The sequence below is a fragment of the Danio aesculapii genome, chromosome 21 (genome assembly GCF_903798145.1).
Source record: "Danio aesculapii chromosome 21, fDanAes4.1, whole genome shotgun sequence".
Taxonomy (NCBI): Eukaryota; Metazoa; Chordata; class Actinopteri; order Cypriniformes; family Danionidae; genus Danio; species Danio aesculapii.
Window position 1 is genome coordinate 29,591,384 of NC_079455.1, and position 18,268 is coordinate 29,609,651.

An 18,268-nucleotide genomic window follows, 5' to 3' on the forward strand; every position below is an offset into this window, starting at 1 on the left:
TGTTGTAATTTACCCAATTGAAAGAACTGTTCATTTACCTTTAGACCATGACCAAACTCCCAACACATCTGTAAACTGTGATTTCATGCCAATTTATTAATAAAAAATAATTTATTTACTACTTAAAATAACAAAATGTATCAATATTCTTTTTTTTAGATAACACAATAATAATGAAAATATTACAGAAAAGTCAAGAAATCATCATTTGGTGGAACAACCATAGTGTTCAATCACAACAAATGTAAACGACAATATCTTTATTTGAAATTCAGATGAAATGTTATCAGACCTTAAAGAGAGAAATAACAAACACTTTACTCAAACTTACACCTAATAAAACCAGAGAAACTTCAAGAGGACTCCTAAAGTTCCTAATTAGTGTACCATCACTAAAAATGACAACATATTTGTCCACACTTTACATAACATTTTATTAATGTTAGTGACTGAACAAGTAGCAAGGTGATTAAGTCATAAATAGCTGAATAAATACATCTTTTATTAAGCAGCATTATAAAGCTATTATACAGTCATTCTTTAATTACTGCTTCTGGCCAGAGACGACATATGAATCTTACAACACTTGTGCTTTGTTGTAGACCATGTGATAGTCCACTGGTTAGGCCAGCAGAGAGGCTTGAGCAAGGAAAATGAGAAATGTTTGATATACTGGACAGTCTGTTGATTGTGCTTAAGATGAGGATATCAGTGGAATGCTGGGATTGATTTAGACAGCCAGATTGGTGATGACAGCCCTGGTGAACTCGTCGTTTGTTGCATATCCTCCCAGATCTGAGGTGCGAACCTATACCAAAGAGAGCAATAATATGTTTTTATGTCTTCAAAGATAGGAAGTTCACACAGGAAGTGATTAAATCCATTCAAACTGAAGAGTTTCTCTCACAAAACACACACTGCTTGAAAATATCCAGCATATCATTCCATAATTTTCATTTTGTTATCTTACACCATCAAACAGAGCACGCAATAGCAGTGATTATAAAGTGACGTTTTTATTTATCAATCCTTTCATTTATTGGCACTGGAAGAAAAGAAATTCACAGTTCACAAAGGATCGGCAAATTCATTCAGGAAATAAATACACTTTGTAAAATTGAAATGCGTGGTTTCCACCTTCCCAAACACACAACACGGTTTTAAAAAAATCCCGGTAAATTAACCGTTTTCCATATATTGTGATTCATGTTTTATTTTCTTAAATTATTTATGCTTTTGAATAGCATTTTGGGACCTTGATCTTTCCTTCAACAACTTTCAAGGTTGGAAAAGTTTGAAAGAGTGACGTTTCTTGACATTTTGAAGTATGTTGTCTGGGTTTCTGCAGGTTTCACTTCAGTTAAATTTAAGACCCTTTTTAAGACAATTATAAATAAAATTATTATACTTATATGGGGCTAAATGCTAAGAACATTTTTTCCAATATCTCAGTTTTCTCTTGCCCTATCAAAAAATGATTACAATTTATTACAAATTTAATTTAATAACACCAGAATAATCATTTTGTTTCAAGATGTTTTTTAATTAATTTTCAAACATATCCATTCACAAACCCTATAACCCTTATCAAGAATAAAACAAAATATGAATGTCAATTGCTAAGAATAATTTAATAATAAAAAAAACATATGTCAGGTCAGTATGCTCAGCAGTAAATAAATGGAGAACTTTTAAACATGTTACTGTAAGGAACTAAATGCTATTAGTAAATAAAGTTAAAAGTTTTATTGAGATGGATTGTTGGTGATTGTATGGTTGTTAATGACCATATTGGGTAGCTATACATGAACAAAAAAATTAAGACCCGTTAAAAAACAATTAGAACCTACAACACAATATTTCAGTAGATTTAAGACTTTTTAAAGCCTAAAATGTAGCTTTTGCGATTTATGACATTTTAAGACGTTTTAAGACCCAGTGGATGCCCTGCTGGGTTGGTGTTGTAAAAATTATGATACAAAAAAAATGCTTTTTATGTTATTTTACAGCTTTAATTGTCATTATATTATTTATCTTACACAATTATTTTGCTTCAAACTAATAAAATATAAACAAAAGTCCCTTGGTTAAACTGCTGTTACATTTTAACATCAAAAGATGACTATTCATGCAATTCATATTCATAAATAAACAAACTGTGAATCACGAAATATGGAACCTGTTAATTGACGGATATTTTTACAATGCAAGACAAAAACGTTAATACTGGAAGTGCTGAGTTTGAAAAATATGAAGACATGTTAGATCAGTACAACAGTGACTTGAGGTAAGTTTAAAATGCCTGAGAGAGCGTGGTATCAGTCAGTCATTGTGTCAACAGTTTAACTGAGGTAAAGTTGGTTTTATAATCACACATTCTCAATTTCCCCTCAACAATATTCTAAACAGTGAAATCATATTAGCAGCCAATGAATATCAAAGTACAACACTCAAATAAATAGTGCTAATGTTGTTTTGAAATGATACACAACTTTACCTCAATCCACAGTTAAGTCAGTAATGGCACAGATCATCAGCATCATAAAATAAAAACAATAACTACTCATCTGACTTATGACAGCAGATTCCCTTAGTGAGGTTTACTATGGTACTATTGAAAGTGGAAAATCATCAAGTATCACACCTCTGCACTTCTGTTTCAGTGTTAAATCACTTTTGAAAACTTTTTTTGAAAAAAAAAAAGATCCAGCTCTAAAGCAGAGATGACAGACACAGCAATAAGACATAGAAAAACTAAATAAAACGCAAAACTGGAGTGTGCAAAGTAGTGGAGTAAAATAATGGCAGACATGCATTTTTGCTGTTCTAACAAAAACAATTGGCCAATTTTTCAATATTGATCGTTAGAAATGTTTTTTGACAAACAAATTAGCTTATTAAAATGATTTCTAAAAGATTGTGTGACACTAAAGACTGGAGTAATGGTGCTGAAAATTTCAGCTTCGGCCTCCAAGGCATAAATTACTTTTCTAAATGTATTCACTACATATGTAAGAATTATCTTGTATGACTATATATACACCTTTATTCCTAATGACTATATTTACTATTTATCTAAAAAAAATATTTTTTAAAAAGTACATTTTGCACCATAATAACTTGATGTGTCATGCAAAGAAAATGGCCAGATCTATATAGGGTATGGTCTCAAACATACTTTAAAGGGCACCTATTTTACCCCTTTTTCAAGATTCAATACAAGTCTTTTGTGTCTAAAGTTTCAGCTCAAAACACCCATCAGATTATTTATTATACATTCAGAATGCTGGATTTTCTGCTTTGAACACTTGTAGCTGTTTTTGTTGCCAGTGTCTTTAATGCTAGTTCTCCTCGCCCACCATTCCCACGTGCCTGTCAGAGTGTGCCTCAATCTCCACCTCGGCTGCGTCAGATAAACAGCACAGTGACAGACATGAAGGAAGCAGATCTTGCGTAACGTTTGTGAGAAATACTACAGTAAGAACTTTCCCAATGATTATTTGATGTGGGGTTAATTCAAGTCTTTCTGCAATGAGTCACACACAATGTCGTTACAAAGTTCACACATGCACACACAGCACACGCATATAACTTTGCACTGTATTTGCACAGTAAATGTGACAGAATATATGTTAATATCCACTGCTGTATGGATATCTGTTAATGTACAAAATAAACCTGATTTAACATCCATAAACCGTGATTTAAGGATCTTCTTTTAGAATTGGACTAACACGTGGCTGTGGCGATGAAGATGGTTTAAAAAAAAAAAAAAAAAAAAAAAAAAAAAAAAAAAAAAAAAAAAAATCACTGTAATTCATTACAGACAAGCACTAAAATGTTTTTAAAATGTTTTAAACTTGTAAAACTCATAATCCCAGTTGCTTTGTGCACGTCCTGTCTTGTGGATATGATTACACGAGTTAATACGGAGACATGTTAAAACGCTGCTGTCAATCAAACTGGTGGGCGGAGAAACCACACTCCTACATCACGTTGCTGTGGGCCTCAAAACGCCAGGATATTAGAGAGGAGAGAAAAAAAAAGAGGCTTATTGTTTTTATATTATCTCAATATGACAGTGGATACTTACTTGCAGTTCTGTCCAAAAAGCTTTAAAAAAATGATTTTAATCATAGGTGCCCTTTAAGTAGACTGCCATAAGTGAACATTTTAAATCACCTTATCTGTCGAGATGATACAAGTCAAATGCAGAGCTTATATAAATAACAAGCATTTCTAAATTTTACGTATGGTCCCTTTAAGCATTTATCGGGTGCAGAACCATATACAGTAATTTTTTGACATATATATATATATATATATATATATATTTTGTATTAAAATTTTGCAACAACCCCTAGTAAGACTTTCCCCCCCAACGAGCAATATAAAGAATTAAAAAAAGAAAAATTTTAAGTATTTACCTCTATTATTATTATTATTATTATTATTATTATTATTATTATCATTATTACTACTACTTTTAATTGCAGCCCTGATCGATGTAAGAAATCTTACGAACCCTTAACTTTTAAACTAAAGTGCAATTCTTGTAGACATATTGTAGACTAAAAAAACGTACAATTAATGCAGTGAAAAAAAATTAAAACATCAGCCAGAAAAGATGGAAAAGAAATGTAAATGAAAGACAGAAAAAGCAGAAGAGAAATGCAGGATGTGGCAGGACGGCTTTAAACTCCTCTCTGAACATATTGTGATCAGAAGCGGCATGTACAGTGCGATCTTCAATCAGTCCGTTGGCGTAGACTGGCCACAATGGCACGGACAAAGTCACCAGTGGTGCTGTAACCCCCTAGATCTTGCGTTCTCACCTGGGACACAGACAAACACACACACACACGGTCACACACCCAGATCGAGCCGTGACGGCAGAGGAGGGAAGGGAAGGTGAAGACCACGTCAGCAATTTAAGGACAAGCAGCAAAACTTGACGAAAAGAGTTTGACCGAGGGAAAAAAATAAAACAAGGAAGAATTTCAAAGCTAAAGGTGAATGTTTGCAAAGGAAAAGAAATCAAATGCAATAAATCATGATAATAGATAAAAGACCCCTGAACTGGTATTTGGAACTTCTACACCCCATTCACATGGGTCGTCAGCATCAACGCTTCCCATTCACATTGAATAGGTGACCTCAAGCGTTGCCAAACTGAATTGTGGGTCCGTCGGCGCTGACGGAAACATCAGCCAATCAGATCGCTTTATGCAAATTCCCCAGCTCAGACAGTAGCCGATTGCGGACTTGTTTCATTGGCTGATGCTGCAACGACAATCGTGTCAGCCCCATCTTCAGACATGCCGTTCGTCATGCGTTGACGATAAAGCCCCATGTAATCAGGCGTTAGTGTTCATTTGTATGATAGTGATGTACTAAATATATTTTGTTTATAGTTTAAAAAGATCCATGAAAGAAAAAACACTTTATGTATGTCAGGCCAGGAATAAAGTTTTTTTTTTTTAAGTTTACACAGATAAACAATTACAATTTTCAAAACTTGCATATTAAAGCTGGTTTCCAAAAGTTTAAATGTTTCAGGCTACCAAAAATCATAAAAGTTCTAAAATTCTAAAATGTAAATGCCCTCTTAGTCCTAACAGTAATGACATTACAGCAAGTTACTACTGAAATGAACAAACTGTCAATAGAGCTACAATAAAATGACATTTTCAATTAAATTGTTCACTAAATTACAAATATCTCAACAAGAAATCAAGACAGTGTTCATTTGTGCTAATGCTTGAACATCATATTTAACATTAGCTAATGCATTTGAACGGACCCTTTTCACAAGACTGTTATGACGCGTTTAACGGTCATTATAGTATTAAATCCTTGAAAGTTTTTTATATTTTTTATTTTTAAAAATGTATGAATGTATGAACGTTGATATGCATGAATATATATATATATATATATATATATATATATATATATATATATATATATATATTATATCATCTTTGCGTCAAGTTACAAAAAAGCCAATTACCGCTTATGCAAGGTGTTTGTAATGCAGCGTCTATGGGGCTGAGAGTAAATTTAACATTATTGTCACCTTTGGCTGCAGTCTCACACCATTTCCTTTCCTTTTTCTGAAAGTCTTGATAACACCATCAATGAGTTCTTTTATTATTTCAGCAAATAGGAGTGTACAAATTATTTGTTATACTCTCCCATTAACTGCATCTGAGTTTACCCAACTATGATGACTTCTGCGGTTGAGAAACCCAGAAATGTGAAAAAGGTCTACTAAATAGATTTATCTTTTCTTGCTTTTATAGCTTGTAAATTTTATTCATATGTCAGCAAATATCTGACCGAATAACAAATTACAGACTGGCGGGTATAACAAAGAAGAGCTCTTTTATATGTTCTATCCTAACGTCCTCTTTCATTAGGAAACGTCTGTTTTAAAAAGATAATTGTGAGATCATTTCATGAGGTCTTTAAGATGACAGCTTAAATAAGAAAAGGACCCAGCTATTAATTTATATAGCCATTTTTAACCAATTTTAAAATTTATTTTATTCATTTAATAAAAGTAGTGCTGTGGTATAAAGGTATCCTTTCCTTACAAAGAGAAACCCATCACTTAGGATGAAAACCTGTGATGGCATGTACAATATATATTCTATAACCCATACAAACACATCTCTCTCTCTCTCATTCACACACATACACACAATTAGTTCTTACCTTGCCCTGTTTAATGACTTTCTTGACTGCCTCAGACACCATGTTTGAATGATACTCAAGGCTGAAAAAAAAATAATAATAAAAGAACCCAATCGCATGAATACAATTAAGACCACATACAAAATTGATAAGATAAGACTTGAGAAAGCCTGGCCAATAAATCCTAAATAGTTTTAAAGTTTGAATGTTTTTAAAGTCACAGTCCAGATAAAGTCCAGTTACCAGAGATGCTGAAATGTTTACTGATAAATAACAAGAATGCTAGCATGTATGCATTAACACGTCGCTAGTTAGAAGTTGCTAATATGCTTAACACAGGTTTTCAACAAGTTTAAAACTGCAAATACTGTATATTTTAACACATTGTTTATATATATTTATATATTTGTAAACATTAAGTTTTGGTATTTTTTGCTTTTAATGTGATAAGACTGTACAGCAAAAGGAAAAGTGGAAAGGAAAGGAAAGGAAAGAGGGCTAGGATCAGAAAAGTTCCACAAGTTGGGACTCGAACTCAAGATGCTCAAAACACAGTGGCACCACAGGTCACCAGATTGCCCACAAGGCTAATATTAAAAAGCTACTAATATGCTGCTAGCTTTTCAACAAAATTGTATGCTTTAATATTTCTGTTAAAAAGTATCCAGTGTACATTAGCATGTTGCTAACATTTTTATAACGTTTGCTAATCTTTGATATGTTTGATAGTATTTTCCTCATGATGTAGCATGCTGACAGTCTTTTATGTTTACTATATTTCTAACATGACTACATACACCCTACCAGTATGTTTTAACAAGTTGCTAAACATTTTTAGCAACATTGCAAATATGTTTCTAATAAATATTTACCACACTGCTAACATGTTTAAACATGATACTAACATAACGCACAGATATTTTAGCATGGCTAGCATATTGATAGCATATTATTTGCATGATTCAGCACAACGATCATTACTCGGCTAGTTAGAATAGATACATCTGATTAGCAAATGCAACATGGATGAAAGGAAATCTGGACTGGATCAGAGTTCTCTGTAAATTGGAATACATCCCTTTTGCGGGAGACTAAAGGAATTTATAAAATATAACCATGGGGAACTTACTTGAGGTGTTTCAGCATGTTTGATGCACTGAGGAGCATAGCGGTGGGGTTTGCGATGTTCCTGCCGACAGCCTGAGCAAAGGGATGTCTGGCACCCTGATATTAAATGCAAGAAACAGAAATCACTGTAAAGTCTACAGAAGCATACATTGACTACATTTAAAAATGGATTTTGCTACTCATATGATTCCATAAGTCATCATACACATATAGCAATTTAACTAGAGCCTCTATTCATTTATTACCAATGAAAAAACGAAAAACAATATTTAGTCTCTAACCGTTTCAAACACAGCATATTCCGCGCTGTAACTCTCGCCAGGAACTACACCTGCTCCGCCAACCAGCCCCGCTGCCAGGTTATCAATGATGTTGCCGTAAAGATTGGGCATCACCAGTACATCGAACTGATATGGATTCTGCACCAGCTGTGGGCCACAGAAAAATATCCCAATTATATCTATAGGTCATTTCTATAACAGGCTATTAACTATGAAAGACAGGAAACATTACCTGCATGCAGCAGTTATCAATGATGACGTTCTCGTATTTAATTTTGGGGTAGAGTTCAGCCACCTCCGCACAGCTCTGCAGGAAAAGACCATCCCCAAGTTTCCTGTGAGAGATAAATCCTAGAGAGTGAATCTGTGCGTTGAGCATCTAAAACCGTACGGGTGTAATAATCCTGCTATTCTTACATAATGTTTGCTTTGTGGACGGCGGTCACTTTGCTGCGGCCTTTTTTGGTGGCGTAGTCGAATGCAAATTTAGCAATGCGGCGAGATTTCTCCCTAGTGATGATCTTCAGGCACTCAACCACTCCAGCAACGCTCTGAGGGTGAAAGCAAAACATTTGTTTAACAGAAGATGCCTTAAATCATTCAGAAGTGATGGTTAAAGACATTCATACAGTTACAAAATATGTAAAATAAAAAGAACAGCATTTGTTTACTGAACTAAATCAAAGAGCATCACTTTGTTTTGTGTTAATATGTTCGGAAAGTTTCAAATTTTTTATTTATTATCATGATATATACACTCCACATTTTTCCAATCTTCTATTGTCCAATTTTGGTGAGCCTGTGTGAATTGTAGCCTCAATATTAGTTGACAGAAGTGGCACCCGGTGTGGTCTTCTTCTGCTGCTGTAGCCCATCCGCCTCAAGGTTGGACATGTTGTGCGTTCAGAGATGCTCTTCTGCATACCTCGGTTGTAAAGAGTGTTCATTTGAGTTACTGTTGATTTTGTCAGCTCGAACCAGTCTGGCCATTCTCCTTTGAACTCTGGCATCAACAAGGCATTTGTGCCTACAGAACTGACACTCACTGGATATTTTCACTTTTTCACTTTTTCTTCTCTGTAAACCCTAGAGATGGTTGTGCGTGAAAATCCCAGTAGATCAGCAGTTTCTGAAATACTCAGACCAGTCCGTCTGGCACCAACAACCATACCATGTTCAAAGTCACTTAAATCACCTTTCTTGCCCATTCAGATGCTCAGTTTGAACTGCAGCAGATCGTCTTGACCATGTCTACATGCTTAAATGCATTGAGTTGCTGCCATGTGATTGGCTGATTAGAAATTTGTGTTAACGTGCAGTTGGTCAGGTGTATTTAAGTGGCCAGTGAGTAGTAAACACAACATGAAATATAAAAAGCATCATCATAAAAGCTCAAACAGCATGTATTATGTATTTCCAAGTAATATCAGTTGAATTGTTCAGTCCATTGACTAATATTAATTAACTAGCTCAGTGGTTCCAAACCTTTTAAACTAGAGGCCCACTAAACAAAGCATGCATGTTTCGGCAGCCCACAGAAATAAATGAACCTGCTATATGTGGAGGATTGGTAACTTACTCAGATGCAAAGACTGTGAAACGTCTTTATTGAACTTAAAATAAACAAACTGTACATAACAGGTCAACAAAAGCCCAGAGAGACTCAGGTCGACACTTTAAGAAAACAGGAAAACCAAAATCCAGGCAGATGCCATAAGATTCTTTAATGCAGAAACAACAGTGGTTGTTTATCACTTCCCAAGTTAAAGGGGCTAAATATTGCATCCTTGTTGAGTGTATGAGAAAAGCCCTGGAATTCAACCACGATTTGGAAATCGGAGACAAATTTGGGAAATCCTAAACGATTCCTGAAATCCTAGGCTAAAATCTTTGTTTGTAAGATCTTTGTTTGTTGGTTTGAAGTTCTGGCAGTGTCAAGATGTCAAACAGCTGCGACGATAGGCTTTCTAAGAACCAATAGGAGTGCGGACTCTGATGATGGAATACGTGTGACAACTTCAAACCATTTTGTTCCTGGTTTTATTTTTGAAAGCACGCTGTGTGCAAAATTCCCACTACAGATTGTTTATGTTTGCTGTGAGGTGTCAATTCAGAATGCAGGATAGCGAAAGTGTCACGGATTGATAACGTCAAACTCCAGGTAAGTTTTCTTCCATGTTTGCCGCGTCTTCATTGGCATTCAGGCTGACATTATGACAGCTGAGATCTTACAGTTTGACATGGGAGGCAAGTTTGTGCAGTTTGACATGCTACAATCATTTAGGATTATTATGAGGAAAGAAACAACAGTCTTAAAAAGTTTGTTCCTCATACAGAAATTAATCATGTGAACACAGCAAGTACCTCATGCTCCAGAGAGCTGTATTCTCCCTCAGTCTGTTCCCGTATGATCACCAGATCCAGGTTATTGTGGCGGGTGCTGTATCCAGGAAGGCTCTTCACGTGAACCACATTGGCAAACAGATCCAGCTTTCGCCTGCAACAAGTAATGACCATTTAATCCAACAAAATCTAGCAGGAGAAAGATGATTAGCACAAACCAGCTATGATAATATATTTCAAAAGTACCTTAGTCTCATCTCATATGATGCCAGTTCTCCCTTATATTCCATAGGAGTGTGAATCTTCCCTAACCATAAAGAGAATTAAAATATGTTTATTAAATGGTGATGATCAATGCCACTCGCTGGCCATTTTATCAAATACACCTTTTTAGCTGCTCGTTAATGCAAATATCTAATCAGCCAATCACATGGTAGTGGGCATGCAGAGGTGGTCAAGATGATCTGCTGAAGGTCAAACCAAATGAGAAAGAAAGATGATTTATTGGCTTTAAAGTCTGAACATGGCATGATTATCAGTCCTAGACTGGCTGATCTGACTATTTCAAAAGTGTGATAATATAATGGTAATTTCAAGCATAACCATCTCTAGGGTCTACAGACAATGGGCATAAAAGGAGAACATATTCATTGAGTAGTTAGGCTGAGGGAGAAAAATACATGGTAGAGATACCAAATCTCAGAAAAAAATGGCCAGACTGATTAAACCATTGCATGGTTCTTAGACCCTTTCTAAAATTTAAACACTTTTCCAAGCACTGTCCAGGTGCATTTTCAAACTTTTCCAGCACTTTACAAGTTTGGCAAATTTTATATTCATGTTTACACATACTTCATTACATTATATCAGAGGCTCTTTATTACAGCATTCTAATAAAAATATTTGATAATTTTTTTCCTTCAAGACCAAAGTAATTAAAAAAAATTACTTTAAACTTTTACTTTACTTTAAAATTTAAATGACTCATTATTAAGATTTTTATTATTTTATTTAAATATATAATTATTGTTACCCATTTAGTAGGGCTGCACAATATATCATTTCAGCATCGATATCGCAATGTGCACATCCGCAATAATCACATTGCAGGATTTACAATGTTGAGTCTAGATCATAGTTGACCAGGAGCCACAAAACAGGATTTTGAGTCACTGCTAAGATTAACCATAATAAGGTGAAGGTTTATCATTCGCATGCGTTTTTAAGGCCTGTGATAGAGCATTTTAAGAGAGTTTAAAACATTTGGGCACAGGAAATTATGACTTTTGGAAATGTAACAAAGGTTAATTGAATTTAATTGTTTATACAATGATGATGATGTAGTGATAATTTACATTTTTAAAAAATGCACTTCTTAGTATTCTTTTGAATTGTGTTATGTCCAAATATCTGCATTTCAAACCTAAAACAAGAATATTTTCCTTACCCCATTAGCAGATTATTAAGTTTGTTTTAAGGAAAACCTCACTTAATTTTGACTTATTTCTGAAAGTAAAAAAAAAAGATATATATTTTTTTATTTAGACTAGAAACAATGCAACCTTAAGTAATGTGTTGTGATTACTCAATTTCTGAACCCAAGTATTTGTTAGACTCCCAAGAAAAAGTCAAATTGAGGATTCAAACCATCCAGTGAAACTGTATGCATTTTACAATATCTAAAAAATTTTTTGATTTTATTTAGATATTTTTATATAATATTTAGATATTATTATTAAAGCAACACATTTTACAATTGCAATGACATTTGAGCACTGTTTCCAAAATCAAAGCACTTTTCAAATCTTGAAATCGCCATTTAAAAATTTCAGCACCCATGTAAACCCTGCAATACATTGACAGCAGTAAAATAAAATGACCTCTCTTTACAATTGAGGTCTGAGAAAAAGCCTCTTTGAATGCCAATCAATCACATCATATTTACAGTCACATTCACAACTTGAAGCAGATAAGCTACACCAGTACCCGTCCTGTCAGCTAAGACTTGGAAACTGGGGCTACACCAAATTTGTACAGTCAAAGGAAAAGCGTTGCTTGGTCTGATGAGTGTGGATTAAGATTGTGACATTTTGATGGCATCCATCCTGCCTTGTATCAATGCTTCATCATGCTTTAAGAGTGTATTGGCATGTGGAATATTTGTGGTGCACTTGGAGCCCCTTTAGTACCATTTAAGCATTGTTTATACTCCACAGTCTACCTAGGAATTGCTGCTATCATGACAATTAATTTATAACTACAACAGGATCACAAACCATGTCTCAAAGCTCAAATTATATTGAACATGACGAGTGCAACAAACTCAACTGGCCTCCACAGTCAGCAGATCACAATCCAGTAGAGCACTTCTGAATGCATTGGAACAGGTGATTTAAATCATGAATCTATGTCAATATGAACCAAAAAGCTGAAGAATGTTTGCAGCATCTTGTTGAATCAATGCCAAAACAAAATAATGAAGTTCAAGACAATAGAGGGTCAAACACAGAACTAGCAAGGTGTACCTTATAAAGCAGCCAGCAAGTGTCAATCAACTTGCACTAATTTAACATCTCAAAATATTAGGACACAAAGAAAACATTACCCTTGATGGCGACTCTGTTGTTCTTCATGGAGGAAAGCACCTCGTTCAGTTTCTCCTCACTAGCCATGTTCTGCACCTCGCTCAGATGAAACTCCTCAAATTCCACAGGGACATCTGCAGCCTAAAGTGTGAGGTGAAAAATGGCCTTAGAAACAGCGGTAGACGAGAGTATAAGCCATGTGTAGGTCCACATAGAAGCTGCGCACGGAGAAATTTGATTTCCACAGATATTATTATTGACTAATATGAAAATGTTCTTATGATGCATTTACAACACACTTTGCTAAGTAACATTTTCTGTCTTTTAGTAGATATATTATATGAAAGACTTGCTTTGTTTACCAAATAAGTGGATCTAATTAGATTTGCATTGTAAACATCAAATAAAAGTTAAAAATGTATTATTTTTTATTTTATATATTAAGCTTTTAGTTATGATATTCAAAACAATCATTCCGCATAATTATTTTTACAAAACGCTCAGCAGAAATAGCAACAAATGTCTGCAGATTCTGTCAGGCCCTAGTTACGAATGAAGGTTGAGCCGAAAGAGTAGATGATCATCACTACAGGTTCAAATAGGGCTGCAATAGTCATATCGCATGATCTGCACTGTTGAGGTGCGATTATAATTATGGAGTTGTGAAATTTAACCCTAATAGAGTGAAAGAATTTCATTTATGTTTTTAAGGTCTGTGACTACAATGTAAAGCAAATGTAAACCATTTAGGCACAAGACATAATACATTTTGTAGCTTTAAAGTATTTATTGTATTGATTTATTTATATACTGAGGACTTTTACATGCGATTTATTCCATTTCTGTACTTGAATATCTGAAGACACCAGTGGTGTAGTCCTAAAAAAAAGGTGGTGTACTATTACCCACCCAACCCGCCCATGCTGTATTATAATTTTACCTGAATTTTTCAGCGAGACATCATTCAGTTGACTTCGAAATACTCACGAAATTCTCACAGCTGCTGTGGTCGTCAGGGGGTGGGGAATGGCGCAAAATATAAACAAAAATGTACCAATTGCAACAAATTAAGATGAGTTTAAAAAAAACATTTGGTATACAGTTTAAGGGGATGCGAATACACGTAAATTAGGAGAGTCTAATCAGCAAAACGAGTATACCAAGGGTATATGCAATAATTGATCCTCAGAAGACGTAATACCCAAACAGCTAGTGGAAAAAGTAGGCATACTGGGTATACATGCGCATAGCCCCAACTACACCACTGGAAGACACTAAGAAAACCACAAGGCACGGCTTGTTTAATTTGTATCTTAGTCCCGACATATTTATCAATGCTTGTAATTCTTTTATTATATTTGATGCATTATTCACTCCCCTGTAGAATCATCGCAACCAATATAAAATAAATGAATGAATTCAAATTAGATTTAAGCCATCTGGTGAAATTGTGCAGTAGTAAACTTTTAACGTGGATTAAAACAAACAGTCAAAAGTCAAAATTATACTAAGACAAGATTGGGTGCTGTTGAATAGTTTCAGGACAGCTTTGATGAAAGATTTTGATCCACTTCAAATGTTGACTACCATCTTCACATCACACAAAACTTAAATATCACAATGTCAGTTTGCTTTTTCTAATATTGTGCAGCCCTAAAGACATTTTAAGATTTCCTCATGTCTGAGAATGTGCGTCGGTACCTTGAAAACCTCTTTGACTGCAGTCATCAGCTCCGGTCCAACTCCATCTCCTGGGACCATGGTGACCTTAAAGGTGCTGTCGGCACGGGCCGGAGGACTCTCTGGAACATTCTGACTGGAGGTCAAACTCAGAGAACGGGCACACAAAGGCCGCAACCGGGCCCCCGTCAGACCCTGCGATTCACAAATGTCATAGGTCAAGCATTATGGATGGGCATCATAGACAAAGATGAACAGCTCAAACTGTTATTTCTAGAATAAAAATGCTTTATCAGATAAGGATGTGTGGACCTCTACAGTCCGAACAGTTTTCAGATGCAAAAAGGGCATTACAGACAGCAATATGTGCATATACATACAATATATATATATATATATATATATATATATATATATATATATATATATATATATATATATATATATATATATATATATATATATATATATATATATATACCAGGTCAGTTAATCATTTAATATTTATAATATTTTAATGGAACAAAAATGCAGCCTATTTTATTAGTATTATGCAGAGAGATATTTTTTAATAATAAATAGGATTATAACGAGAAAGACAGAAAAAATAAATGACAAAATAATATAAAATCTAAAAGAGTTTTTTTTCCACTATTTTGAAGGATTCACATTTTAAAATCTCTCTAGACATAAAGCCCCTAAAAATTTGGCATTGCAAAATATACATGTTTGCTTAGTATTATGCAAAATAAGTTTCTGATGATCATGGATTGAGATCCCGGAGTCTTTATTAAGATTTCAAGTATAATTTTATTGACACGAATATGAATAATAAAAACTATAAATAGAAAATAACAATAATTTTCAAAAGAAAAAAATGAACAAATGTTTGAGCCAAAATTAAGCATAAAAATGAGAAACCTTAGATTTTAGATCAAATACCTGAAGGTGAAAGGCTCTTATAGAAAAGAGATAGGAGTCAAGGAGCAAGTGTTACAGAAAATACTCCAAAGTTTACATAGACTGAAGCTTTTACATCTAAGTGTCAGGACCAGATGTTATGTCTGGTGAGTTAAGGACAAACAGATCCATCCATAACGTCACTAATCTACATCTCACAGAATGTTTCATCTACCTAAGTGAAGTAGGATCATGGTGAGGTCATGTTGTCACAGTGACCCGTCAGATATTCTAAATGCCATCATATACACTAGGCAAGAAAGAGTTGTGGTTTTGACAACATTCTAACTGAAAAAAGCTGAAAAGCACCTTGTTGTGCACATTTCAACCCTTGGAAACAACATTTTGTACTATTTTCTAAGAATAACTGGCAGGTACTCAATGTCAGTTTGCAGAAAATATACTATTACATTTGCATAATTTAAAGACAAAAACAGGAAGTGTTAATACACGAACATTTGCGTTACTTAGGTTACATATTAAAGCTTTCAATAAATGATTTATGATAGAATAACTTGATAATATGAGAAGATATAATAATAAATGAAAAGAAATAATAATGATAGAAGACAAATAAACCTTTTAAACCCACCAGTTTCACTATAAATCAAAAACATAAATCTATTATATCAGAAATCTTACCTAGTCTTTTTTATTATGATATTATTGTATTATATATATATATATATATATATATATATATATATATATATATATATATATATATATATATATATATATATATATATATACACACACACACACAAACACAAACTTCCCAACGCTAATAAACAATAAAATATAGCTTTACTTTATAACAGAAACTTATTCAAAATAAAATAACAATATGTAAGTATTTGGGCCCCGTGTGATCAACAGGCTTCTGTCCCAAAATTATTTTTGTTTTGACCGCAATGACACTAATATGCATGTCCCTTTACATTAATCTATCAATGTTAAATGTATTGGGACAATTACCAACAAGATGTCACCTCAGTGTAAGGGATATAACAGAAGCATTTCAGGAATATTCTAGAAACCTGTATACACTGATTTGTCACACATACACCTTCCCCTGAGGGGCTGACATATATTTCACTGTTTATTTTATGCAACAAAACCTCAACTTGCCTTGCATCGCGACAAAACACTGTTTGGTGCCTAGTTAATGTTTAGAGGTGTGCCTCAAGCAACAATACAAAGATGCCATTTAAACTATAAGCAAATGGGATCATAATTTTTAAGACTCACCTTGGCGAGAGTTAGGACGCTCCCTCTCAGCGAGGCCGCCATCATGAGTTAACGCGAGGAAGAAGGTCGCCGTGATCTTCCTCCTGCACGAGGAACCGTGAGCTGCGCGCTTCTCTACTGAACCCTGCTGGAGTCACGCGTTACTGCACTCTTATTTGACCTTAGTTAATTGCTTTTTGTAAAATACAGGGTGCTTCAAAATACCACATCTTTGAAAATCAAGAACTCTGCAATGAAGAAAAGGAGAGCTAAGCTCTTTCTGTCGTCGATTTAAGGAAGCTGAGAGGTTTCATTTGGTTGCTCAGTTGGTCGCTAGGAGCGCTGTTGTCATCATGTTTCTTTGATTACAGATTTTCAAAGTTGTGGTATTCTTTTTGAATCACGGTCACCCTATATAGTAAATAAAACACAAATTATATTAGACACTCTGCTCGTTGAAACTACCTATTTAAAATAATTTTAAAACAACACAATTTAAAATTTTTTGGTGGACAACTTAATTGTTTTATGTTCACTATAAATGCTATAAAACACAAAATATTTAACCATCAAAACCCATTTATGTTAATGGGTTCTTATGTGTTTTTTGGGTATATTCCATTTGGAATTATTTATTTTTGAACAATAACAAATTACCAGTAGCGACCCTCAGGACCAATACGGTTTCCATTAACAGTAGTGGTTACAGCGATGACACATGGTCATGGCGACTCGAGTGCGATTCCCACCTTGAGGTCCTATACCGCGTCCTTGCCCTCTCTCTGCTCTCCCACTTTCCCGTCTATACTCTACTGTCCTATCTATTTCAGGTGAAATTTTTATTTATTTATTTATATATATATATATATATATATATATATATATATATATATATATATATATATATATATATATATATATATATATATATATATATATATATATATATATATATATAATAATAATAATAATTTCCATTACAACTGATACAAAACATATGCGATAACTTCTACAATTTTTTTTCAGCTGAGCTGAGCAAAAATATTTCTACTGTGAATATGTTTTTGTCTTCAGATACATTTATTCAATCATTCATTCATTTTTTTTCAGCTTAGTCAATTTGTTCAGCGGGGTCGCCACAGCGGAATGAACCGCCAACTTATCCAGCATATGTTTTATGCAACAGAAGCCCTTCAAGCTGCAAACTCCACACAGAAATGCCAACCGACCCAGGCAGGGCTTGAACCAGCGACTTTCTTGCTTTTGCCTAGGGGGCCTCAGTTAATTGTAATTTTTTTTTAAATATAGCACATAAAATTCTAAATATATTAGATACACTTATTTAATTGTTACTGAGTTTAA

General features: G+C 34.2%; 1 protein-coding gene across 2 annotated transcripts; it reads right to left on the reverse strand.

Annotated features, from left to right (window-relative positions):
- Positions 1 to 409: 409 nt before the first annotated feature.
- On the reverse strand, positions 410 to 17,032 carry idh3b (isocitrate dehydrogenase (NAD(+)) 3 non-catalytic subunit beta). Of its 2 annotated transcripts, none has more exons than XM_056447159.1 (11): positions 16,928 to 17,032; positions 14,738 to 14,911; positions 13,057 to 13,177; positions 10,698 to 10,758; positions 10,473 to 10,605; positions 8,526 to 8,659; positions 8,341 to 8,443; positions 8,109 to 8,255; positions 7,829 to 7,923; positions 6,721 to 6,781; positions 410 to 808 (listed from the first exon to the last, which is right to left on the reverse strand). In XM_056447159.1, exons 1-11 carry the CDS (start codon positions 16,970 to 16,972, stop codon positions 731 to 733), a joined length of 1,152 nt encoding a protein of 383 aa, XP_056303134.1. In that variant the 5' UTR covers positions 16,973 to 17,032; the 3' UTR covers positions 410 to 730. The 2 variants fall into 2 exon arrangements, with proteins under 2 accessions (XP_056303134.1, XP_056303133.1); XM_056447158.1 differs by lacking the exon at positions 410 to 808 and adding an exon at positions 4,615 to 4,835.
- Between the last annotated feature and the right edge of the window lie 1,236 nt (positions 17,033 to 18,268).

Coding starts and splice junctions, on each gene's coding strand:
- idh3b (XM_056447158.1), bottom strand. CDS start 16,972: ATGATGGCGGCCTCGCTGAGAGGGAGCGTCCTAACTCTCGCCAAG. Junction 8,256..8,340: donor TTGATAACTGCTGCATGCAG/GTAATGTTTCCT, acceptor TGTGGCCCACAG/CTGGTGCAGAATCCATATCA. Junction 4,836..6,720: donor AAGTCATTAAACAGGGCAAG/GTAAGAACTAAT, acceptor TCTGTGTCCCAG/GTGAGAACGCAAGATCTAGG.